Genomic DNA, 27,317 nt, shown 5'->3' with positions numbered 1-27,317 from the left:
ACTGAATTTCTGATTGCGGAAGGTTGTGTGCCCAGGAACATTCATCGTCGTATGACTGCAGTTTACGGGAATGCCTGTATTGACGTCAGCATTGTCAGTCGATGGAGTGCCGCCACACGTCCTCTCCTCCCGAAAAAAAATCAAAGTTATCCCATCTGTTGGCAAAGTGTTATTGACCCTCTTCTGGGATTGGCATGGTGTTGTGCGTATTGAAAATCTGCGAAACGGTCAGACAAACTCAGATTGCTACGTTGACACCCTAAAGCAACTGCGGGCCAGATTGCAGCGCACTCACAAAGATAAACAGGCAATTTTGCACCACGACAATGCTCGTCGACACACAAGCCACAAAACTCAGGAAGCACTGCAGTGCCTGAGCTTCACGGACATTCTCCCTCATCCTGCCTATAGTCCGGATCTTGCACCCTGTGACATTTAGCTCTTCCCCAAACTTAGGGATAACCTTAAGGACCAATGTTTCAGTTGTGACGCGGAGGTGGAAATAGCAGTTCGGTAATGTGTCGCCAGAAGCCACCACAATTATTCGCCGACTGCATGAAAAACCTTGTCTCGCGTTGGCGCAAACGTGTTACCCGAAATGGGGACTATGTTGAAAAATGATGCCACCATTTCTAGCTGACATTTCAAGCTTTCCACTGATACTTGTATCGGTGCTATCTGCCAAACACAAATAAAGGTATCACCTTGGAGACATTACTTTCTGAATCACTCTCGTATATTGGATGTAGGACGGGATATAGATATTTATAATTAATGACAGTGCCGTGTGGAAGAAAACTAAGTTTGAAAATACGTAGTTGTCGTTGTTGTTCTGCGTAGTGATGATGAGTAAATGTAGATGTTTCTGGAATTCATACATGGTCAGAAAGTGTGTAACTTGAGAAACACTGATTATTACAATGGATGATTTGTAACTATTGGTGAGATGAATAAATATCGTGGAAGAAGAAAGTTTTATGATTATCAACTGGCGGATGTATATTGTCAGTTGGTTGCATATTAGCGGAATTGCATGGTAGCAGGCAGTAACTAAAGCAGAGAGTGTTTATTTATTTAAATATGGTTAGCAAAAGAGGAAATTAAAAAAAAAAAAAAAATATTAATGAATTTAATCTCTTCAAATTAAAACTTCCTGAAACCATTATACATGCCCATTAATAGAAACGTAAAACAGATACAAAGTCGATAAAATGAATTTACCTCGGCGATGTCGCTGAGACTGCAGTTGACGTTCGGGGAGTGCCTTTCGTATCTCGAGCTACAATGACTAAATAACTGCGAAACCACTGAAGCATCACCTTCTCCCCGTCCACAGCATAACATGGACCTCTGCCATCAGATGTGTAACAATACACAGCCTGTGATATCATCGCATAATGAAAAAGAAAGATCATAAATTAACATTGAAGTCACATGCAGCTTTTAAAAGTACAAACTAAATATTGAAGGGAAGGATAATCGTTACTTACAACATATTTTTAATCGAATTCCTGTCAGAACATTATTACAAGTTATAAATAACCTCGTGAATGGATACATTACGTTCGCTTTCCAAATTGAAACCAGTGAAGATGTTTTAGTCAAGTGTCACAGACGAACCTACGACATAAAAGATAAATTTACAGAAAAAAAAGAAAGAAAAAAAAATAAAATGAATAATGAAATACGAAGAATGAAAAATATTCGCGACTGGACCGATAACAAACTAGGGCCTACAGCTTCTTTATCGGTGCGTTAATACTATGTTAACTGATTGGCTTTTTGGACCAGTTAATATGTTTCACTCTTGAGGTCTGCGTTCAGCTATTCAGACTTCCTCTGTACTTGGACAACCCAGTGTCTATACAAACAGGCACTGAACAAAATAATGGGAACACCTGTCGAAAGTAGGACACATTTTCACTATGTCTGCTAACATTGGACACTGTGTAAACCACATGAACTATGCAGAAATAGTTGATTTGGGCAGTGTAATTGGAACTGTGATAAGTGTCCAGTCTGTCTGACCTGATGGAGTTTTAAAGAGGACTAATAGTTACAGACCCGTCTATCTGGACCATCGGTGAGCAAAACAGTGATGTTATGCGATGTAACACAAGGCAAGGTCTAGAAAGTCACGACTGCATATACAGTGTATGGCAGAACAGAGTGGGCAAAACCCAACAGTGATCGAAAAATGAAACTGCAGGATAAGGGATCGCCGGGCCTTGAAACATATTTTGACAAGGCGAAAGAAAAAAATGAAATCTTTGAGTTTTACGTCCCACGGTTATGCCGGTTAGGCTAAAGGAGACGGTGATAATGAGTGATGAATGAAATGGTGGAATGAAGAAAGTGGGAGGAAACGGGAGAACCCCGAGAAAACCCACGCACACGGTGTTTGTCCACCACAAAGTTCACTTGGCGGGGGCTGGGATCGAACCCGGGACCCCAAGTACCAGAGGTGAACGCTCTACCACTGAGCCACCGCGGCCCGACAAGGCGAAAGAAAATAACGGCCGAAAATGTGTCTGCAGATCTTAATCAGCACCTAAATTCCCAAGTTCATCCTAAACAGTGAAGTGGGAACTACATAAAATAGGTATCCATGGGCATGCAGCTATTACCAAGCCTCTAATAAACGACAACACGAATGCGTAAAGACGACGTACATGTTACATTGTCCACAAAACTGGACGTTGGAGAAGTAGCAACATGTCGCTTGTTTGAACGAGTTTACTCTCTTCTCTACTACTGGACGCGTGTTTGTCTGGCGAACACTGAGCATACGATGCAGACTGCCTTTGTCCGACTGTTAAATATGGTGACAGGTCTATTGCAGTCTCGGGCGCTATATCATGGTATTCGGTAGCCCCTTTGTCACACTGCACGGTCAGGTCACAGGATTAGTGCATAGAGAATTCTTGGGAAATCAGGTCCCCTAATGGTTCAAACTTTACTTCCAGATGGAAATGCCACATTCTTGAATAGTAATGCCCCCATTCACACCACTGATGAAGTTCAACATTTCCACCCCCCCACCCCCCGTCCGTCCTTCCCCGACCTGAATATCATCTACCCCCTGTGGGCTGCTTTAGAAACAGGGATCGGCATCGATTTCCACTGCCTTCATCTCCACGTGAGCTAGAGAATGTGCTGCAAGAAGAATGGTTTCAAATATACTCCTCACTCTTCAGAATTTGTATCGATCTATTCTGTCCAGAATTCAAGCTGTATTGCAAGCTAAAGTTGGACCAACACCGTATTAATACAAGACTTCCACAAGTGCTTCCATTGTCCAATACCTGGTCATTGAACACGTATCAGGTTAAATTAGATTACATAATATTCCTCTAAATCAAATTCGTCCTTTTGAGCAACGTCACCAAGCTTATGAAATCACAATTTACTTATAAATGTATCTCTCAACAATACGGAACTTTTCGCAGTCTTGGTTATTTTCGAATATACGAGGGCGAGTCAAAAAATATCTACACTTTTGTCATAACTTTTCTTATATTGCGCATTTTGTCTTCTGTCCTCGCATATTTTATTGTTATACTGTTGTGGCAGTGCTGTGAAAGTGTGATCTTAATTCCCCCATTTTGCTTCTTTCTGTTGCAGATATATTATGGCTGCTCCATTGGAAGTTTGCAGAAAAGAGAAACAACGAGCAGTGATCCGATTCCTCTGGTCGGAGGATGTCAAAGGGCAGACATTCATCGCAGACTATCATCGCAATATGGGAGAAGTGCACTATCACGTAAAACTATGTTTTTGTGGCTCGAGAAGTTTAAAAATGGTCGAATAAGTGTAACGCATGAAGAGGGAGCACGACGGCCGTCACCCTCCACTACAGATGCCAACATTCAGCAAGCTCGAGAGATGGTTCTGGCGAATAGGCGAATCACCATCGATGAGGTTGCAGCTGCTTTGAACACCAGTCATGGCTCTGCCCATCAAATCATCCACGACGAGCTCGGTTTTCATACTTGTAAAGTCAGATTTAGACGTGCAAAATGCGGTGCAAAAGTGGCTTCACGACAAACGAAAAACCTTTTATTTGGAAGGAATACGTAAGTTCATTGACAGTTGGGCCAAGTGCATTGATAAGGAGGGAGACTACGTAGCAAAATGATGTGCATAGTATAACCCTAGCTTCATGAAGTAAACTGTAGATAATTTTTGACTCGCCCTCGTAATATCAACTCAAAATGAAGAAGAAAAAAGTGGACGAAACTTACATCATTTCTTCCTATCATAAAATGGCTATCAGGAATGGAGTCTGCCAGGACGAAGCAACCAGGAGAACAGCCCATGCTATCTAGGTCAACCTGAGGATAAAAAGCATCTTCTAAAACTTACAAAGAAACAAACATTTGCAGATAATTGAGTTCCTATCATTCACTTGAATCAGTCTTAAAATTCCTCCTTGCGGCTATGATTTGGAGCTTTAAAACTACGAATTTACATTAACTTTACAACGATTTTTTTTTACCTACATATTTAGTTAATATACAGCTCAAAAATAATTACTTGTAAAGTAAAGTAAAAAAGAAAATCACAATAATATTAGTCATTAAAACATCCTTACTTAATACATTCTTGCATTCATTTAGACTAATCTTGGTATATGTCTGTCATTGCTGAAATTTTTAATGGGAATTCTCATATGATAGACATATCCAAATGAATATTTGCAATCATGAGTCTTCATATTTAGAAAAGAAATTTATAATATTAAGACGATGAATAGTAGATATGCATCCTATGTTTTCCATAAGTAAATACTCTTACTTCACTTTATCTTCTGCATGTGAGTAAAGTATCTACTTCAATATTTCGTTGAAAATCTTCAACCTTGATCACGAACACGAAATGAGTTCCCATTATTTTATTTTTGCATCCTTAATATGTAAACCTAAGATACAGTTTGAAGCATATTTAGAATCATTTCAGCTTTTGCAATTTTCCGGTGAAATACTTTATTTCACACTAGCAGCGTTCACCCCGCTTCGCTGCGGTCACCCCGGAACGCAATAAACTTTGTTACTTAGATAATTTTTACTTTTTCGCTTTCAAGTGATATGATAAAAACCATAGAAGATTGCAGTAAATGTTAACATTATATCGCCTGTCATTTATGTTAACCCGCCGAGTGACACGGTCATGCGGGTTGCATATAAATGCGTTTATTTTTACCTATGATGAACTAACAAAGGATTTGTACGTTATGGACACTTGAATGGTCAATTATCTCAAGACACTGGTAATTAAAAATTAAAGTGATATGATAAAAACCATCTAGGGTCCAAATCCTAATAACCCCCCAAAAATGAAAGAAATTGGTTCAGCCGTATTAGCGTGATGAGGGAACAAAGGATTTGTGCGTTCTCTTTTATATATAAGATTATCAGCTCTAAGATTTGTCAACGTATATGTCACATGACTTTACAATGCACGGCGACCGGACGGCTTTGAGTGATGTATAGTCAGCATTTTTCTCTCATCGTCATTACTTGTGACTTTTTGTTAGAGTAAAATATACTTCACACTACATAAATAAATACATAACTCCATTATTAGTAAAATTTTTAAAATTCATTTCTATATTAAAGCAATTTTTATCTTTATCCGGCATCACTATGTATATTTGATATCTTTTATTTATTTATTTTACTTGAATTGACCGCTATTACAAACTGTTTCAGGCAGAATTTGAACTAAGGATTTCGTCAACCAAAAACAAATCTTATCCTAACGTACCAAACTGTTGCACATCTACTACTGTTGATTTCTTATTCCTAAGCTCAAATTGTAAATATAACAGAACAAACTTGATAATCTAACCTTGTTGGTGACAACACGTTCTACACTGACATTTCACTATTAATCGCAAGAAAATTTTTTAACATCGAAATGTGGAACTACCTTAGTATGTAGTAACAGATTTCTATTGATGTAGTGTCCACATCTTTAATCAACGTATTTTTGAAGTATGGAATTTTACGGAAGGAAAATAGCCATAACCATGTCCTGAGAGCGTATTGAGAAAGGGACCGTGATACTTTGAAACCATCTGTTATGATATTGTCATTTCATGGATGTAACGTAAGAAATGTTCGTCTCCTCCAAATATTCAATATACATAACTAAGAAATATTTTCCTCCTCTAAATTTTCAATTACGCAACATAAGAAATGTTTTTCTCCTCTAAATATTCAATATACATAACGTAAGAAATGTTTTTTGTCCTCTAATATTCAATATACATCTTACATAGCTTCTATAAGTAAATTGGTATGGTTATTATTTAACAGGTTGCTCCTAAGTGACCTACTTCAAGTTACTAGCACACACGCGCTATCTAGAAAAGTGTATAACACAATAAAAATGAAGTTCTTCTTGAGCTATGGACGCAGAAAAAATTCCTGACATTTTATTTTCATATCGTTCATAAAGAATTATCATACACCAAAGAAGGTAATCTTTATTTGCATAATGACACAAGAACAATAAAACAGACCGTACCTTACGTTCCTTATCTTTAACAGCAATGTTGTAAAGGAAAACATTTTTCTTAGTAGACACAAAGAGATGAGCCGGTTTCCCTGCACTAAATGCCAGGCCAGTAACAATCGAACTCTCCTCTTTCAACAACTTTTGCTTCACTGTTCGTTCTCTTGTTATGTCACCTATAACAGAAATTTTAAAAACAAATGAGTTAATCACGTCAGAAAATTAAAGAATAATAACAAACGAAATAACTAGTTTTATAAGGTTTACTAATAAAAACTACAGAACTTTGAAATCGTGATCTGACAACACTGACTGTATTAGCGAGACTAAACTGTGACACAATGTGCAGTAGTCTGTGGAAAATTAGGATGGGCAGATACGCAATCCAACAACGCACAGAAATTATACAAATTTACCATCAAAATGCAACAGAATCGCTCGCATTCTGTCGAGAATTAGTGATGTGAGCTGACGTTTTATTTCTATTCCCATGGATTCTTTTCCTCTGGGATTATCTAAAATCTAAGGTCTATGGGAATGTCACGAACACTTCGTAAACTGAAAGAAACATTCAATGTACCACTGCAAATTTACCACAGAAGAATGGTTTAAAATTGAATCCTCAGACTCCATTCCACCCACTGAAGAAGAAAAAAATGAAATGAAATTAATCTTTCAGCTTAACGTCCCACGATTATGCCTTTTTTCAGCTAAAGGAGACGATGAGTAAAGCCAGTGAATAATGGTGGAATGAGAAAGTGGGAGGAAACGGGAATATCCGAGAAAACCCACGAACAGAATGTCCACCACAAACTTACTTGGATGGGGATCGAGCCAGGAACATCACGCACCAGAAGCAAGCGCTCTATCACGAAGCCACCATTCCCTGAAGTCAAGGAAAACATTTGAACGACATTATCTTTAAAACATAATGCCATTGTTGCTTTTCACAATGAAACAAGAATTATTTTATTATCACTGTAGTTTCCATTCTGTTTCATTTTAAAGTTCTTTTTTGTGTAAACCCTATATTTATTTTATACATAATCAACCTCGTCAAGCAAAACGAGTAAAATAATCAAGATTTGAATAAGTATAACCAGGAGCTTAACTCGCATATTTAATATCTCAATCCATTTACATCAGGTTGTCTAAAACGTGTTGAGCTTTTGAAGGTTAAAATTGAGAATACATTTACTGTTATATGAAAATAACATTATAAAACCATATACGAACTATTTTCTTTCATGACCTTTTATCATTTTTCTGTCAAAATCAAGTCGTTATAGAACTTACGTGGTTTCTGATCAAAAAATTTGCAATATATTGTTTCTACAGGCCTTTTTTGATATTAACTAAACGCCTTTCATCGAGCTCTGTAAAGACCGAAACAAATTGGATGGTCCCAGGTCCGCGCTATCCGGTGGATGCCGTAAAACATCCCAGCCAGCCAAGTTCCGTCAATCTCTAACGGTTCGCTAAAGGTGTATACGGTCCGGTTTTCTCAGCGTGATATGCGAGACTCTTTTTATTGAGCGGTTCGGGCAGTTTCTTTTGAAATGCTAGGTACATTCGCGCTAATTGTCGAAAGTACAAGTCTGAGTTTGTCATTTTGCTCGGGAGCAATGGCTCGCGATGCAAGACGTTCTTTCATGCTTTCCTCGTTGTAAGCATAATCTTTCTCGCACACTGTTATTGTAGGTTATCCACTTTTCAACGCTCGTGATCAACCGCTTCAGAAATGGTTCGAGTTCGTTACCTTTCCGTAGAGATTCGCAAACAGCATTGCGATCGAGTATTTATTGAGCTGAGCGAAGCGAAGCTCTTATACTCGGGTTAGCCGTTTGGTTGTCCGCGAACTCCTCCTAGACCGTTTGGCCGATCTCAACCAAACTTAGCACGCTGATAGAGTATGTCGTGCTGAGTGACAACATAGGTCGAAATCAAAAATCCGATGTACCATCGAGGAATAATCACCGAAAAACGCTTCCTCCTAGACCGTTTGGCCGATCTCAACCAAACTTAGCACGCTGATAGAGTATGTCGTGCTGAGTGACAACATAGGTCGAAATCAAAAATCCGATGTACCATCGAGGAATAATCACCGAAAAACGCTTCCTGATTACGTAGTTTAAGCTCGCTCAGCTCATTTCATTGCAATCGGGTATATCCATTGCATTCCTAGTTTATTTTTAAATCAGATCATGTAGCACCCAAACGTCGAGCTTCATTTTATAGCCAGCTTTCTCTAAATGGTTTAACATTGTTTGTTGATGGATGTTTAGGTTATTGGCGATGTCTGACTGCTCATATCCCGGTCTTGCTCGACTTTTCCCAGAATATCGCCCACTTTGCTGTGATTGGTCACCCACTGCGAGGAACATCTTGGACATCGACATTTCCACAACGATAGTGCCCGAAAAATCCTTTGACTGTTGCTTTTGATAACGCATCTTGCCCATACATAGTTCAAATTTCTTTACATACCTGCATAGCATTCGCATTTTTATTGAAATAAAATTATAAAATGTAGCACAGTTTTGCGGATAGTTCACTTATTTTCAGAGCGAAATACGTTACGTCTAATTATAAGAATTCCCAATATTTTTTTGCACATCTACTAGCTTCAACTGTCAGCTGTCAAATTATTTAGGCCGGACCTACTGCGACTCAGGTTTACTAGTTTTTAGATTACCTGATATTGTAGATTATCGCATCTATAACTACTTTGCGCTACAACGTATAAAAAGATTGACTTCAGAGTTAGAGAAGGAGGAGAAGTAGTAATGGTGGATATTATTTTCAAAAATCGATATTATTTATCCTAAAAAAACAGGCTTTTTTTTAAAAAAATGACAAATAGAGCATGGAACCAGTGACGATTTCTATATGTTAACGCGTTTGTTATGCAAATTCCTCAAAATACAGCTTAAACATTTCCATCTTGCCTTTGTGCTTCAGTCCAAGACAAACAGCATCAGCACCGACTTGCGGATAAAACAAAACATCCAAGTATATCGCTACAACACGGCGAGCAACCTCCTATCCGTACCAATGCACGAGCTATGGAAAAACGACGTTGAGAAGCAGGCGAGTTTCCCGATAAATGTTTGCATGTGCGAGAACTTCCAAGCTTTCTGCTTAATCGTATAGAGATGGCACCTGGAAAATACTTGGGGCCCCATTCGGTAACAGTTTGCACCAGCGCAACAAAAAATCTCTGCTTTTGTTTGTAATAATGAGTATAGTAGTTATAACTGATTTGTGCATATATTGGATTGCGTTGTGCTCCGCAATTTTTGCGAACACTGCCACAAAATGACGTCCTTGGAACTGTAAAGGAGATAACGTAAAATTTGTTGTTTCCGTCAACTCAAAATTAAGTGTATTTTGTATATTTTATCACATTCAATGCTTAAACTTTTTCAATACCTGTTCTTAAATATGTAAAGGAAAGAATGTAATAAGTAAATTGCAATATTTCACGTTTTCCGTATGTTTATTTGATACTACTTTGGTTCCTTTTTAGAGCATAATGATGGCGTATTTTAATATCATGTCTCATTAAGTAGCATGGTTCCTCTTATACTGCTTGTAGACGATCCAAGAAAGCTTGAACAAGACTCTTGTTCAAGACCATTCAAGACTATTTGATGAAAAAGACGTCAGCACTGACGTCATTTTTGTCTTGAATTCAATAATTTCGTTCAAGAAATTTCGTTTCGGTCCTGTTCTAAACAATCCAATTCAAGAGCATTCAACAGCCAATCACCGTTCGAGTTTGAATGCAGGAAAATACAAAACAAGTATTATGGCGTCGTGAGACAGAGCTGCAGTTGAATAAATATCTTTTCGTTGCACTTTTCCATAATTATCTGATATTCTAAGTGTGCATTATAATAAACAAAGCTAATATTTCCGCCAGATGATATTGCTAGTATTTTTTTAATAATATTCACGATTTATATAGTTATAATCCTTGCATGCCCATATATATATATATATATATATATATATATATATATATATATATATATATAACTGACTTTTCTTGATTTAATAATACGTTTTGTACTGTTATTAATCTCTGATAATATCAAATAATTGCGTACAGATTGATAATATGCTCGCAAACAGAATACATGTTATCCTACTGTAATCTAATTATTTTATCACGAAATCCACACGTATTATCTGAGAAGTTATTTCTTAAGGTTGAGGTTGCTTTCACGTGTGCAGATTAATTTTACTAGTGCTTTCCCGTAAGGTACAAATGTGCATCCTAACATATGCTATATACAAGACTGTGCAAATAATAATAAATGAAATCGAGATGCTATTTAACAGTGTCGGGGCAGGAGCATTGAAGGGGGTCCATGGGAAAGTAGTCCGTACGGAGCAGGGCGTCATCGACGGAGGTTATAGTACAAGAATAAGAATCATGTATAAATTAGAATAGTGCAACAAACTCTTGACATCGTATTCAGTCATTTGAACTGAACTATACTCTTGTAATAATTTGATACTGGTAACATTAAACTTCTAAACATAAAATACTGGTTTCCTGCATTATGCAGGCATGTTTCGACAGTGGGAATTATTACGGTACCTCAGATAATTCTCCTCCATACACACTCACACATTTCAACAGTAAAATTACTATTCGTTTGACGGATTATTCTTAACCAGTACCAAAACAGGGATAGCTATGTGAAGAAAGTCTGATGCAGATATGGGCGGTAAGTCCTGTAGCTGAAAAATATTATCATTGTTTCGTTTGGTTTTCTGTGATTTCAGCCTTTTCTTTAAAAAGTCTTCGATGCCAAAGCATAAATAACATCGAAAGGCAGTCATTGCCTCGTGATACACACAATTTTAGGAAACAATTCGATTTTTTTTTCTTTTTGAGTGTGGTTCTGTCATCAGCACGCCATTTGAAGAATCAGATTTTTTTTAAAAAAAAAAATAAAGCTTAGTATAGGGAACGATTTTATACCTAAGCAGCACTTTACTTTTTTTTAACGTCACCTAACGTAACTCGCATTTAATGTAAAAGGGACAAACTACTTAGTGAAAATTCGATGGGATTGGTGCAAAATCAATTGACCTGTTTTCTAAATTATTTAATATAATCTATTAAATTACAAATGCCTGCAGAAAGTTACGAAAAACATGCTAATATTATAGCTATTCATGCGCAGGTCTGAACTAAATCAGTTCGCAGTTTCGCTTTCATTTGTTTTCATAGTTACAGTCTCTCGTTTTGGACTGCCATCTATTAACAAGAATATAAAACAGATTCAATACCTCGATGATCGTGTAAAAGGTGTTTCAAGTCCGTTCGAGACTCTTGTTCAAGTGTCTCGAACAATAATCCTTTGAACGTGTAAATTTGAGGTATTGAATGGTCTTGTTCAAGCTTTCTTGGATCGTCTACAGGCAGCATTACAGCATCAATTTTTAGGTTTACGAAGAAATTTAATATTTTCCAATCACACATGAGCTTTTACTCACTCATATAATTTTGTTCACTTAATACGACCTATCGATAAGGTTAGTTGTAGCTCAGTAGTAGAGAATTTCTGACGCGTAGAGTTCCTGGTTCTATCTCATCCAAGTGTACTTTATGGAGAACAAACACGTGTACATGAGTTTTCTCAGGGTTCTCCCACTTTCAATTACACCATTATCATGATCTGTTACACTTCTTTTTTTTTTTTAAAAAAAAAAAAAAAAAACTCCTTTAGTGATTCACTGCAGCACAAATTCCAGAAATACAAATAAACATAGATTTTTAGGATATTTTGAAAGAGCGAGAAAATTCTGTTAAGAAACTCAAATTTTATTTTTAATAATAATATTGACAACCAAGACATGTCAGACTGAAATGTGCAGGAACTTACCTCGATAAAGAACAATAGCTCCATTGGCAAACCCAACTGCCATTACATTTAAGTTTTCATGAACACACAAAGCTGTTGCGTGAGTTGGTTTATTTCCAGGAATGGCTCTGGAAATTCTGACACACATTGGATGGCCATTCTTATCAGGCTTTTCGAGATTCCAGACTTTGATAACTGGATTAATTCCTGGTTCGTCTTCCTACAAAACGAGATTAATACATTGGACAAAAATCACAATAAGCCCTCAAAATTAGCATCTTATGTATTTAACAATGTTCAAATTTATTCAATGATCGATTGAAATCATTTACATTTCAATTTCTCTCTTAAACTCTTTAGTTTGTAATTGTAATTTTCTTATAATGTAGGAGTATCAAGAGAATTTCTAGATATAATTGGCATCAGAACTAAACTTGTAAAGTAATCCATAATTAAATGGAAATGTTATTATGTATACTACATATTTTGGAAAAATACAATTAATTGGAAAATTCAAAACAAAAAGTTAATTTTAGCAACTCCTTTATCTATCTGCTGTAAATCTGTGTTGTGATGCTATCAGGTTCTGTCACTAAGGAACATGATACCTAAACGATACTATAAGTTACCATCTTAATATCACGATATAATATATTGGAAATTCGGATCAGGAAAAAGGAGCTCCTGACAGAAAACGCTAACAACAGTGTGTGTTACGGCACACTGAAGCAGTTTGCTCTCAGTTTGCTTGAACAGGCCCCCGCGTTTGAAAATGAAATGAAATCTTTGAGTTTTACGTCTTACGGATATGTCAGTTAGCTAAGGAGACAGTGATGATGATAAATGAAGGAAACGGTGGAATGAAGAAAGTGGGAGGAAACGGAAGAACCCTGAGAAAATCCACGCACACGGTGTTTGTTCATCACAAAGTTCACTTGGCGCGAGCTGGGATCGAACCAGGGACCCACAAGAGGTGAACGCTCTAGCACTGACCCCCCAACCCCCTGCGTTTGAATCATCGGCTTATCTCAAGAAATAAGCAAAACGGATTTTTTTTTTCATTTCCTAAGCAAAAATTTCCAAATTTTCCGCGATTTCCAGTTTAAATACCACTTTCCTTGATTTTTCCAGATTTTATCCTGTCCCTACTTTTGTAAGAACCCTATCATGGTATTTTAAAAAAGTAATGTGAATGACAAGATAATTGGTAGATGGTCGATTACTCGCAACGTAATTAAACACGATAAAACTTGAAGGAAATTAAACGCTTACATCAATAACAAACATGTAGAGAGATATTTGAATGAAGATTGTAATTAGGCAACAGACCCTCAATTTTTTTTTTTTTTTTTTTTTTTTTTTTTTTGGTTCAATTTTTGATCCTAGTTACAATTAGTTGCAAAACAATCATCATATTTGTAAGACGTTATAAAAATAACAATACACCCAAGTTCATTCACTTACACCAATTGTAATTAATAAGGCAGCCTGTCTCAACTGTTCAGCCAACGTAACATGAAGCTCATATGCACGAAAAGTTGTGATTTGATACTGGCGACTGATCAGGTGAATATTGCCCTCGGAATCTCCAAACACCAACTGACCTCGTCCGCTAGTCGCAGCTGTTACTTTGGCCTCCTGAAAACAAGAATGAGAACACCCATATATTACAAGAATACCATTAACGTTAAATATTGTTTTAAACCTTCCAGGCGATTATTGTCAACTATTTTAAATAACATATATTTCAGAATGTTTTACACTTTGCGTTTATTTAGTTTACCCCAATAATCTATACACTCGTACAATCACCAGCTTCTTCAGCAGAACGTCTGTATCTCCTTATATACAAAAGGATAGATGAGCCCCGGTTAGCATTCGCGCCAGGCGCGGGAAATCCGGGTTTGATTTCCGGCGGAAGTACATGTGATTCGTATCCGTCAAGCTGTAGGTGTATGTCTCGTACGGTCTCGGTGCTGAGCAGGACCCTAAACTTCAAATCAAGCAACCAAAAAGGTAGGTAAAGGTTTCTCCATCAATAAGTATTTATTGTTCATTGTAAACTTTGTTTCCTGCAAAATAAGCACAGGAAAACGCACTGATCTCGCATGCGTTTTTCACCAAAGAAGCGTATTCAGGGGAGCAGTGCAAGTCGACTTTCAATATGACTAACGAAAATACTAAACTGTTACTTTGTTCTCTAAGCATTGTAACCGAAGCATTTAACGGAAGTAGGTAGGAGAAGCAAAGAATCATGTGGAGAGGCTAGTTCCTCCCTCTATTGCTGAAAAGCCTGTATGGGAAAACTGGGAAATAGGTACTGGAGTGAGGAAACAAACTAACAGTAAGATTTAAGATGAAACATACGACAGAAACTCAGTAATCATGGCTTTATTATGCTGTAGAGACATTCTCTTGCATACTTTTCTTAATATTTCTCTGGTATATGAGGCAATATAATCTCTTATAGCCGAAAGCCACCTAGACACACACTACCTACGAACTATGCAGCTCTATATTAATTTTACAGAACCTCACTGGAGGTGGTAACTAACCATGAAAACTCATTAAAGATGGATGTTCAACCTTTTAGATGAAACCTACTCAAGACCAGATTTATGTTTTCCTTTTCAGGCATGAATGGTTTACAGAAGTAGTTTCAAATACTTATATCTTTTATTGAATTGGGACTTCGCGAAGCTCTTATGGATAAAGACATTTTTGATTAAGAAGAGTCCTTGAAGAATAATATCCCAAAACATGGCTCACTAATACTGAACTTTATTTTACAATTAATGATGGCTGCTTTACCAGTGAGCAATTAATCACAAGTTCTAAGTGACTACACTCGATAGCACAAATACTTAATGTTGACACTGGCGTTGTCGCACATTTTACAAGCACTTTTCTTTGAGAAAATAATAAAAATAAAAGGTTAACGTACACTTATTTTTTTTTTTTTTTTTTTTTTTTTTTTTTTTTTTTTTTTTTTTTTTTTTTAAAGCTAGATATCAAAGTAACAGCTGTTCAAGTTCCAGAATCAAGTTCTCGGGTTCAATCAACCTAGAGTTCACTAATAGCGGAGCCAAAGTCTAAGTTCGAACGAGCGCGAGTCCAATGAGGTAAACAGACACGAAAGAGTGAGCCTGAGCTTGAGCGAGTGTTGGCCTGAGATAGTGTGAGTCTCATTCAGACTAGTAAGGGCGAGCCTGAATGTGTCGTAACTTTTATGTATCAAGAAGTTTTCCTTAGATGCGCTGAGAAGAAGGCAAGAATTGCCTCGAAACCATTCGCGACTATTAAGTCTTTGCGACATTTCAAACTATAGGGGCATTTATGAACTGATAAAATCAGAACTTATTCCAACTAGATCATAGCACTCAGCTATATCAGTTTTATTAGTTTCTGCTGTTGAACAGAATTAATTCCATAGTTTCTGCAAATTTATGAAACTTTCATTGAATTAGTTAATTTTCAAGGCGACATAAAAATATCATTAAAACAAATTAAATAAGTCTTACCTTCAACGCAGATGCTATCTGTCCACCATCCACATCCTTGTTCAATTCAAAAAAGTTGAATCGCCTCCACTGGAAGAAAAAGGAATATTTACAGAAATCTAAAGCTGAATTCCGCGATTCACAAACAATGAGTTTTCCAAGACATCAAAGCAAATACAGCTTATGTACAGTGTAAGTTCCTTTCAAAATGGGTCTTTGTACCGTTCACGCTTCTCTTTGTCAGTTCCCTAAGAGGGAGAAATTTGTTTTCTAACATCTTTTCAACGTTAAGGATTTTTTTTTTTTAAATATATGGAGAAGATATTTTCATTTTCCTTTGAAATCCACAACGATTTTACTGGTTTCCTTTTCAACTCTATTTAAACGAATCTCACTTCGTCAAAATGAAACATGTCAATCAGGTCTATTACTTATAACATTGACGCAAATTCCGAAGGCGTTCATCAATGCAGCGGAACAATAGATTTTGTCGAAATATTCCTTTAAGAAGTAAGTAATCGTCTTTTCCGCTACGTATAGAAAGTGTTTAGTTTCCCCACGGGAGGATTTATTGATAACTTTTTTTTCTTTTGTTATTTTGAATCTTCTCCTCATGCACCTACGGTACATAATAATTTTAATCGCCTTTTCCATTTGATGATCTTCACGCGACACAAAGGATTATTGTTTCCGGAACTGAGTGTTGAACAAAAGAGACCCGTCACGATGGCTGTACATAAGCGATCAGCTCCAAATGAATTTAAAATTATTATCCTATTAGTGATGTTGTGCAAGCGAAGCATTCTTTCTCAATTAAATGTTGTTATCACCTGAAACTAAAATTATTTCAAAACATATTTTTAAATCGGGAGGAAAGGGGTAATTCACTCCTACCCCCCTATCCTCCCAATCATAAGTAATTAGGATTGTGTGAAAACTTTAAACAGTATAAGCACTATCATGCAGTAATTTTTATGAGTTATCGCGGAATGTTTCTAAAAACGGGAAGACCATGAAGTTAAAGACACGATACTATTTCGATCGATTTAAAACCGAAGCAGAAGGAATAATTAGAAAGCAACAAAATGTATATACGCGTGTTATTATGTCAAAATCAAATATATACGAGGTGGTATCAAAAAGTTTCGAGACTAGTTCTGTAACATATTAACAGAAGGCAGCGCAAGGCTGCACGCACAGACACAGGGAGCACCGACCTTCATAAGTCAGCGTGCTAAGAGGCAGCATTCTGTGTACATCGGGAACTGTGCAGCTGGTGCTATTCTGACCCATGCGTTTCCACGTCTTGTGATTTCATCATAAAACCAAGTTAGAACAACGAACGAACGTGAAATCCTGAGTGAAGCAAGGTAAATTCGTCACAGGGACACGTGATATGATTCGGCAAGTGTACAGCGATGCTGCAATGAGTCGTTCGGAGTGATGCGAGTGACACATCCGCTCAAAAAGCGAAGGAACATCACTGGAAAAGGACGAGAGATCAGGAAGACCTTCTTCAACGAACACAACACCTGTAAATGTCGAAACCATTCGGCAATATATGCACGGGGATCGTCGAGAGAACAATCCACAATATTGTTGCTATTGTCGGTATGCCATACGGAACAGTGTAAGCAATCCTCAAATGTGATTTGAACATGCGCTGTATTGCTGCCAAGTTCGTTCCCAGGCTGCTGACCCAGGAGCAGAAGGAACACCGCGTGGAAGTCTGCCAAGAACTCCGTCAGCGTACCGTGAATGAACCGTCCTCCATGTTGACGATGATCACCGATGACGAAACTTGGGTGTACGGGTACGACCCTGAGACACAGCAACAGTCTACACAGTGGAAGAGCCTATCATTTTCACGACCGAAGAAAGTGAAGTAGGTCTGGAGCTTGATCAAGTGCATATTCATCATCTTTTTACAACATTTGCAGTACTCTGCATCATGAATTTGTCCCCAATTGCCACACGATCCACAGCGAGTTCTACTGCCAGGTTTTAAAGTGACTGAGAGAGGGTAGGCCCTATTCGGCGAATGCGACTGGATCTATGGTGTGTGAAAAACTGGCTGCTCCACGATGATAATGCACACTGTTACCGTGCTCTCTTCACATGTGAGTTTTTCACCATAAATGAGGTGACCGTACTTTCGCACCAGGGTGGATTGATTTAAATCAGTCTGATTTAAATCACGATTTTAATCAAGATTTAAATCACTTGATTTTTTTAATAAAAATCGTTGATTTAAATCAAATTCCGAAATGAATTAATTTAAAGTGAAACTAAGTAAAATCCCGTTTCTCTTCTGTTATTCCGATTATGGAAAATAATAATCATAATACAGTGAGACTCAAATGTATGTAAGCACAGCATGAAACGAGTATCATGTGGGAACTATCAGGGAAAATCCCGTTTGAACGGGTTACGGGTGAACCCTGCTTTCTTCTCTTTGTAACACAGGGTTTTAAAATTTCTGTTCCAACGGGGAAATCACCATGGACATTTAAGATGAAAGCTCTTTTGTGTTCATGTCTATTTGTTTGTTTCCAGATAATAGGGGCGTATTTAGAGGGTTCGATCCCCTCTCCGAAACAGAAAAAAAAATTAGATTTTAAAATTTTGGGCGAAATTTATGTACTAAATACATAGAAGTTCCTCGGGATCGTAATACGACAAATTTTGGATGCGTTAAAATATCGAATAATACTTTTGATAAAGTGGATACTTGACCCCATTGCAGAACATGCCGCGATCTGCGATGTGATCGCAGAAAATCTGCCGCGCCTGTGCAGGAAGAATTGTAAGAGTAAATAAAATAGCCAACAGAAAAGTATAAAAACGTGCCTGCTATGTATAGATGTCTTAAATGCACGGACAACTCGCATTTGAACTGTTTTTCACGTCACATAAAGCATATTTTTAACAATCACAAGTGTTTCTTCTTCTGGAACTGATCATCTTAATTTTTTTTATTTTGGAATTCCTGCAGGGAATTCGTGTTATTATTCAGTTCAAAATCTCTTATCATCGCGAATTGTGTCGAGGAATTTGAAGCTTTAAAATATATAAAACGATAATTATGCCTGTTGTGCTGTATGGTTGTGAAACATGGTCGCTTACGCTGAGGGAAGAACGCAGACTGAAAGTATTTGAGAATAAAATCCTGAAACGAATATTCGGAACCAAAAGGAACGGAAATGAGAAATGGCGAAAACTTCATGATGAGAAACTGCATAATTTATACCATTCACCAAACATTGTTAGGGTCATCAAATCTTGGAGGTTCAGGTGGGCAGGACTGTAGCGAGAATGGAAGAAAGTAGGAACGCTTTCAAAGTTTTAACTGGAAGTCCAATCGGAAAACGACCATTAGGAAGACCTAGTCGCACATGGGAGGGCAATATTAAGATGGATCTCGCAGAAATAAGAATACAAAATAGAAACTGGATTCAGTTGACTAAGGATAGAAGTCAGGAGAACTTTTGTGAACATGGCATTGAACCTCCGGGTTCCATAGGTCATAGAGTGAGTTAGTTAATTTTAGGCGAAATTTATGTATTAATACTTTATATGTATTTCTGCCGCTAGCTAGTTCCAATTGTTTAAAAATATGTCCCTGCCAAATGTCAGTAACTTTCGTGAAAAGAAAAGTGTCATGTTGATATACATTGCTGTACTTTTTCCTTAATGCTTAAGAAACATTGTTTGGGATTGAAATAGGTTAACGATTGAGGTTTAATTCAAAATTAAAACTCAATACCGGTACTTTCACTTAAATGACATAATTAACATTTAATACTAATTCCTAATGTTTTTTCTTCAGTTCGCGACTTGTATCATACGAAGAAAAAGATTTGATTTAAATCAAAAAAATCGATTTAAATAAAAAAAAATCAACAAAAATGATTTTTTTGAAAAAAATCATGATTTTTTTCCACCCTGTTTCGCACTCACCCTACTCGCCAGATTTCGCTCCTGTGGACTTAGCCATCTTCCCGAAGTTGAAGATCTAGCTCAAGGGTCACAGTTGGGACACCACTGCGGAAATCCAGCACAAATCGCAGAAGGTGCTTGACACGCTTCGAAGACTTCCAAGACACATCACATTCCAGCAGTGGTAGAAACGCTGGGAGCGCTGTATTACTGTACAAGATGACAATTCTAAAGGTGATAGTGTGTAAACGTTCACGAATAAAGTAGTATTTTCTTTAAACAGAACTAGTCTCGTAACTTTTTGATACCAGTACCACCTCGTATATATATATATATATGCAGCATCATTCGCAAAACTTTCCCTGCTTGTCTAGAGGTTAGAGTCGCCCTCGGTACACGTGGTCCCCGGTTTGATTTCCGGTGGGAGAGCATTGAAACTTGAATGTATTATGGGTTTTCGGATTCCACTACGACTACAGGTCTACATCTCATGTAACGATGTCAATACTACTGTATTCACCCGTCTTTGCGTTGGCCAACATCTTCGCCCTGCTCTGAATCTAAATATATACAAATCTGGCTTGTAGTAACCACCTAAGCACAGGTTGGTGCTAGTTTTCAGTACTTTTTTTTTTTTTTTTGTAATGAATTTCTAATTGACGCGTATGGTCGACGAACATATTTTTATATATAAAATACGCTTTATTTATAGTTGTAACAGATGTTCCCCCTTACAGTTAACATGCACCGAGGAATATGTCACCTATAAAATACAATTTCTGAAGGTACTAAGAGTCGATTATGCTAAAAAGGAAGAGTATATATATATATATAGTGAATCTGGGGAAGGTTCTAGCACAGGTCCCCCCATATAGGTTAGTAGCTAGGTCAGTTCCTTTCTGTACCGAAGTTTAATATTTGATTCACATAGTATTGCCGAGCGAGTGAAGGTGGGTTAGAGCCCCGCAGGGCACGTTGTTTTCTGTCTTTATTATAGCTAGATGAGAAGGGGGACCTGTGTTCTAGAACCGTGCCGTGAATCTGTAGTGGGAGCCGGGTTAAATGCCCCAGAATACCGTAAGTTAACCTAAGCCTTATCCTGGACTTACTCTGTTGCACAAAGGCTGGGACTCCTACTGTAAATCTGTACTATATCCTAGTTTGGCAACAATAAATATTCGACACGTCAAACTAATTTACTGCAAATGAGAACAGAAATAATGTATTTAGTCCCTTTATTACATTGGTAGATATGAATTGCGATATAAGCTACGCAATAATATTTGCTTAATTTGAAACATTCATAAATAACTCCACAGATCAACCGTAACATCTTCAATATCTCTTTTTTCGGTAAGTCTTTACTTTGACTCCAACTGTGACTTTAATCGGTTCTTATAGGTTCAGTTACTTCCTGGAACTGTATGTGCGTGAGTCACTTGTTGGATCTGTTCGTGCCTTTGGTGTGACGTCTTAGTTAATATTTTTCCCACTAGGTGTTTGTGTAGTCATATGGTAGTTTGTTAGTGTGATGTCACATGCTATGTGATCTGTGGTCACATGTTCTGTGTGCATGCATGTGTGTGCTGCATGCGGGAAGCGCGTAATTGAATTGGTTGAATTGAGTTAGAGAAAACCTATCATAGTTGTGGTCTAAAGCTGAAGATATTTTCGACCTATTGTGAAAGTGGACGTTTATTGGTTTCTTGTTTGTAATAATAGCAAGTGTGCTCGGTTTAATAAAACGACGTGTGTGCGGAAAGGAACATTTTTGAGTAATGTTGAGTATTGCGCATGTGTTCTTGGTATCTTATTTTTTCGTGTGTGGAATCAGCAGTTATGAGTTCATTATTCATGAGTGTTCTCCTATGGCGAAATGGTGAGTGTTTTCTTTTTTTAATTCATATTATTTTTATTCTTGATTTGTTTTGCATTTAAGTATTAGGCAAAGTATTTGGTTTGCTGCTGCTTGTCCTATTGTCTTGTTGAGATGTATTTTTTTTTTCTTTGTCATGCACTGATTTATGATTAGAAACGAGTGTTTTTTTTTTTTTTAATTTTTCCCTTCTTATCTTAGCTTTATAGTAGTGGTGTGATTATTTATGGGTTAAGTTCCAAAGTTGGGCGTCCATTTCCAGCAAAATTTTAAAAATTTACAGGAAAGATATGAATATTTTGATCGTTTGTGTGCTTGATAATATATAAGAGTATCGAAAAATCGGTTTATTTGTTATATATAAGCGGTTATAAACATGAGACTATACGGCGAGCAGAGGGAACTACTTGGCGCAAGGTAACCGAACAGTTGCATTGTGGGAAAGAAACGAGCATTTATGCTATCAACATGGCGAATGTACAAGGACAATGAACTAACAGTTTTAACATTTGTGAAGCAATACGTTGATAACGAGCAAAATCTTTTAAAAGTTTGTGAAGAGCACGGATTAATGAACTTAATAACAAATTGTAAAATGTGTGTAAAGGAGATAACACCGAAAAAACGTATCGAAAGCGGACGCCCAACTTCGGAATAAATGCCTTATTCATTATTATTTTGGATGTTTTTATGGTACTTGAGCGGGGGGTTTGGGGGCCGGTGGCCCCCCCCCATTTTGATCTGAAAATTCATATCCACCGCTTCACCTGAATTGATGTTTAGTAACATTGTGGCCCTTGTACTTATAGTATAATTCTTAACATCGTATAGTAACATTGTGGCCCTTGTACTTATAGTATAATTCTTAACATTGTATAGTAACATTGTGGCCCTTGTACTTATAGTATAATTCTTAACATCGTACATTACTTTCACTGTGTTAGTAATCGTAATCGATTCATGTGATCCGGTTCCGGGAGCAGTTTAGGAATGATTCCTAAACTGCTCCCGGAATCGGATCACATGAATCGGTTGAAGTCACTGTTTGGCTCAAAGTAAAAATTTGCCCTTTTTTCTTTATGGTACAGTAGTCCGGTTTTATGGAAAAACAGTGCCGGTGGAAATTAATCTTATACACTCCTCTCATAGGCACTCAGTCATTTTAATCGTGAAATTACAACTTAATTTGGGGGAGGGGCTAAACTTACGCTCCATCTGTACATCAATAAAGAGAATCGTCTACAATCGGGTAGGGATAAATAGGGTCGGATTAACTTTGGACCCATTTTGTTAAAATTTATCGAGTGTAATTTCTCATCTCTGGAAGGCACTGTGAAGTTCACTTTTTCTTGGACATCTCGTAGAACTGCTCGAAAATTATTACATGTAAACATTCATAAAACTTGCCGATAACGTCATTAAACTCGTGTAATTTGAACTAATTGAATATATAAGCAGTCATTATTACTACTATTACTTAAATATTTTTTTTTCTTATTCAGACATATATTTGATTACAAATGTAAACATCTAACTCAATGAATATAACGTGGTAAATCTATGACAATATATGAGGCGTTATCACTATTTACACTATTGCGATATGTTTCTACAACTTATTTTTTACCTTAAATATACAATATTAGTTAAAACTAAGATGCAAACCTTCATATAGTAGCACAAAAATTACTTGTAAACCATACCTCTAAAAAGGCCATTTCCTATTACTTTTTTATCTGAAAAAAATTTCATCAAATAACAATTTTCTGCATATTTATCCACGAAAATCTCTCTAGCATAAGCGATGCGAATTTTAGCACTCTATTGTTTCCAATAGTACCAGACATAAAATTAAAAATAACCATGCCAGGACCAACGACAATGAATGCAATATTTGCTCTAGGATTCCAGGATCTTCATAAGGTTTTCATCGACCTAGAGAGCATATGATTGAGTGTCACGGGATCTTGTTTGGTGGGCAAGTTTGTTCCGAACACATACATCTCTATAATTCAAGATGCGTATAATGGAGGTAGGACAGGAGTGAAGAACGCTTGCGAAATACCAGAAGAGTTAGGGAGCTAGTCTTTGACCATACCTTTTTGCAATTGAAGATTACAGGGGGGGAAAGGAGGCAAATCAGTTTGTTATAATTTTACATAATTGCCATGTTTTTCACTGACTTACCTCCTTCTTCCCTTGTAGGTGAAATGTTTCGCATTAAATTTCTTAGTTACTAACCTTATGCTATTTGCGGATGACATAGTGCTGGTGGGTGAAACCAAGGCAGCACCGCAAGAGAAATTAGATGCTTCCAAAGCTTTTGGCTCGAACTCTATCTATTTTCCTATTAAACATGGAGTTGTTGGGTGAGAATGGTGGCGTTGGAAAAGTGTGGATCCGCTAAGCGCAATGGTGGTCAGGAATCGAGCCTGGGCACATAAGTGGAATCCTGATTGTTTTGGGCTCGGATTCCTTCTATTTGATTATTAAATATGAAATTGTTTGACCCGAATGATGGTGTTGGAAAGATCCACGTACCTTGAGTACATCGATGATGTCAAAAATTGGGTTCGAGTCCCGAGACCCCAGAAATGGGGTTCCAAAGCTTTTGACTCGGGCCCCTTCTATTTTCCTATTAAACATGAAGTTGCTGAACGAGGGTGGGAACGTTGGAAAGGTCTGGGTACCCTGAGCACAGCAATATTGTCAGTAATCGGTCTCGGAGGTCCCAGAAATGGTGTTTCGAAGATTTGGGTTTGGTGCAATGACATCTAACATCAATTGTGTACAAACCAATTCGAAGTACACTTGTCCTGGTATCCCGAAAGCCAGTTGAAAGGCGGGTGGATTTTCGGGTGAATATTATTGAGAATAGAGGTATCATTCTGAGTTGAAGGATAAAGGCAAAGCAAAACCACCAGTCGCTGGTTAGATAGGATAAATGTCATAAACTTTTTTAAGCTGCACTTTTTCTACACGGACCAGGTTTTGCTCTGAAAGGCTTACTTTTCCGAGCTCTCGCATTCTCGATATTCACTATTCGCAATAACTAGCAGCCGATGTTTACTGATTTGAAACAGAAGTTGGACATGGATGCTGGTTTTTCCCAAGCAATGTTGTTCGATCAGGTGTATTGTATAGCTCAACCATCACTTCGCGCATCGTAGCGATTGCCGCACAAAATTCCCGACCCACCACTGCCACTTTAAGCCCACAAGAAACCTGGTTTCTGTTAGCGGGGGCAGTCCTGATCTTGCATAGGAACACAACTAGCAGGCGGCGGATGCAATGAGGGGCGATATCTTTCTAAGATATCCTAAAACTGAGCCTTGAGCAGATTTCACAAGTTTCATCATCCTTGAGATCATAGGCGGAGCTATAGTGGGGAATAGGAGGCAACCCCCCAACTTTTTGACAAAAATTAAAAATGCCAGCTATAAGATCCTTCAGTTCTCATTTGCATTTACCGTGCCCCCAGCAGACAAAAAGTCTGCCCCCAGAAGACAATTCCTAACTCCGCCCATGCTTGAGATCAACATCGAGTTAGCACTTCCTGCCCCTGGCTTATAAGTACATGATACAGAAAAAAAAATAATAGCAATGAAGTTTGTTCATGGCCAGGAGATCTTGCTGGCTGAGTTGGTCGCCTATATGAGCCAGTAATGAGTTGGCTCCAGTTCATGATGTCCTTTGCGAGAAGTAGATGAGCGAATCGTAATTCACAAAGAAGCGATAATCAACAAAAACCAGCATTCGTTGGACAAGGGAAACAGTGACTTTTGGTTATTGCTTCGAACCTAGCATCCGAATGTGCATGATGAATGACTAGAACTTTGCGGCTCGCTGAGAAATCACCCACATGAGGTTCAATTGGTTTAGGAATGGGCTGAGCAGGTTGCTCATCGTCTTATTCACTCACTATGGTTCACTCTTATTCACTCACTACATTTAACACATTTACAAATTATTGACGTAAGTCAACAAATAAACAAACGCACGTGTTTGTACAACATGACAATATTTCATTATTGCTATAATTCAGTCTTTTAATTTAACTTTGAATAAATGTGATTTTCCATCACCCAAAATAACATAACCCAAAACCATATACCTCTACAATATGGATATTTTTGTTGTTATCCTTTGAATAGTTATAATTTGATAGCTTGCCAAAATCGGTACTCTAAAATGTTAATTTATTGTTGAGTTATTAGGAAAATAAATTTTGCCAATTGAAAAATACTCATCCGATACATTCCTGCGTTCAACAACTCAATGTCTAACCATTTCGAGACCTAATGGCAAAAGTGACACATTCGGGTCTGTCATTTAATCCTCGGCTGTGTGAACCTTAATTAAGATATCGGGGTGATTTTTCCTGTGTCAAATATGGTTGGTCCATAGTTTATCCTGACTGTTTTTTTTTTTTTTCTGAGTGTCGAATTTCCTTCTCAAACAAATCGTGAATTGTCGAATTTAGTTTTTTAGTTTCTTTCTTTTTTTTAAATATAACTGCCTTCGTTTTAGAGAGATCTTCTTAGGACCTGCCAGGCATATACCTCACATGGATACCTAATTTTTAGACCAATATGACCAATTCACAATCAGTGTTACCAACTAGAGAAATTAAAATTTTCCTATTTTCGGTAAAGAAAAATCGAAATTGTCAAAATTTATATTTATAGATCCGTACCTAAACGTACGAACGAACGCAGGTCAACTTACGATAGTCGAATATCAGTCCTTACTAAACAAAAGCAAGTACAGATCGTTACAATCGGGTAATATGGGGACGAACGCAGTGGCACTTACCTATGGTGCCGTCCCTAGGCACGATTGGGCCGGTCACCCTTTTTGTGTTCGTGTAAGAAACGTCTCAACGTAATAGGCGATTTTTAATTTTCCGTCATTGGCACGCTTTTATTCATGGGTTTGTCCAAGATAGACATAGTGAAATAAATTGTTTTGAATTTGTAATAATACTTTTTTAGATGAAAACAATATTTTGTCATTTAGGCGAGAGTAAATATGAATAAATTAATCGCTAGACGCAATACCGTTCTTTGCAAAATTCCATTAAAATTTGCTTAGAAGTGATAGGCCTACTTTTTAAAACACAAACAGGAGAAATTAACTTAAACTCATAATTTTCCCCTTTTGATATAACATTAATTGTTTATAATGATAGTGTAAAAATTATCATTAATATTCTTTGTATGTAGAACATAAAGTGTTCTTTAATAGTTACTACTAAAACAAAACTGTTAAGGTATTATGAAAATCAATTGTTACATTAATAGTACAGTGCGATTAGGACTGAACTCGGACATTCAAAAAAACAAGCCGAAACCTTTTCTAAAATGATCATGATACTCTATACAGTAACTCAGAGAAAGTCCAAAAAGATCCCGCGTCGGGTTTGGTCACTATGGCCGCCATATTGGATAGTCTATTTCCAACACCAAAAATTTTCGTGGAAATCATAGCATTCAGTTTAACTGGCTATAATACAGGTTGTAAACACAGTAAAAATATGAACCATACCTCATTGAAAACATATTTAATTAGTTGTTCTTATTGTGTAAAAATTGAGGAAAT

At 37.2% G+C, this 27,317-nt stretch overlaps 1 protein-coding gene across 1 annotated transcript in view; it reads right to left on the bottom strand.

Annotated features, from left to right (window-relative positions):
- Positions 1–23,576, bottom strand: part of Vps11 (vacuolar protein sorting 11) — a 77,879-nt gene extending 54,303 nt beyond the window's left edge. Inside the window, exons 1-7 of the mRNA XM_081736999.1 lie at positions 23,420–23,576; positions 15,923–15,991; positions 13,866–14,039; positions 12,423–12,621; positions 6,532–6,695; positions 4,245–4,334; positions 1,222–1,379 (exon numbers count right to left, since the gene is read on the bottom strand). Of these exons, the coding sequence (XP_081593125.1) occupies positions 1,222–1,379; positions 4,245–4,334; positions 6,532–6,695; positions 12,423–12,621; positions 13,866–14,039; positions 15,923–15,991; positions 23,420–23,434 (869 nt within the window). The 5' untranslated portion in view covers positions 23,435–23,576. The remainder of the gene's footprint in view (positions 1–1,221; positions 1,380–4,244; positions 4,335–6,531; positions 6,696–12,422; positions 12,622–13,865; positions 14,040–15,922; positions 15,992–23,419) is intronic.
- Between the last annotated feature and the right edge of the window lie 3,741 nt (positions 23,577–27,317).

Source organism: Thermobia domestica, chromosome 13 (genome assembly GCF_964235325.1).
Source record: "Thermobia domestica chromosome 13, izTheDome1.hap1.1, whole genome shotgun sequence".
NCBI classification, from domain to species: Eukaryota; Metazoa; Arthropoda; class Insecta; order Zygentoma; family Lepismatidae; genus Thermobia; species Thermobia domestica.
The sequence above is the reverse complement of the archived record's forward strand: the minus strand, read 5'-3'. Positions and strand labels throughout refer to the sequence as shown.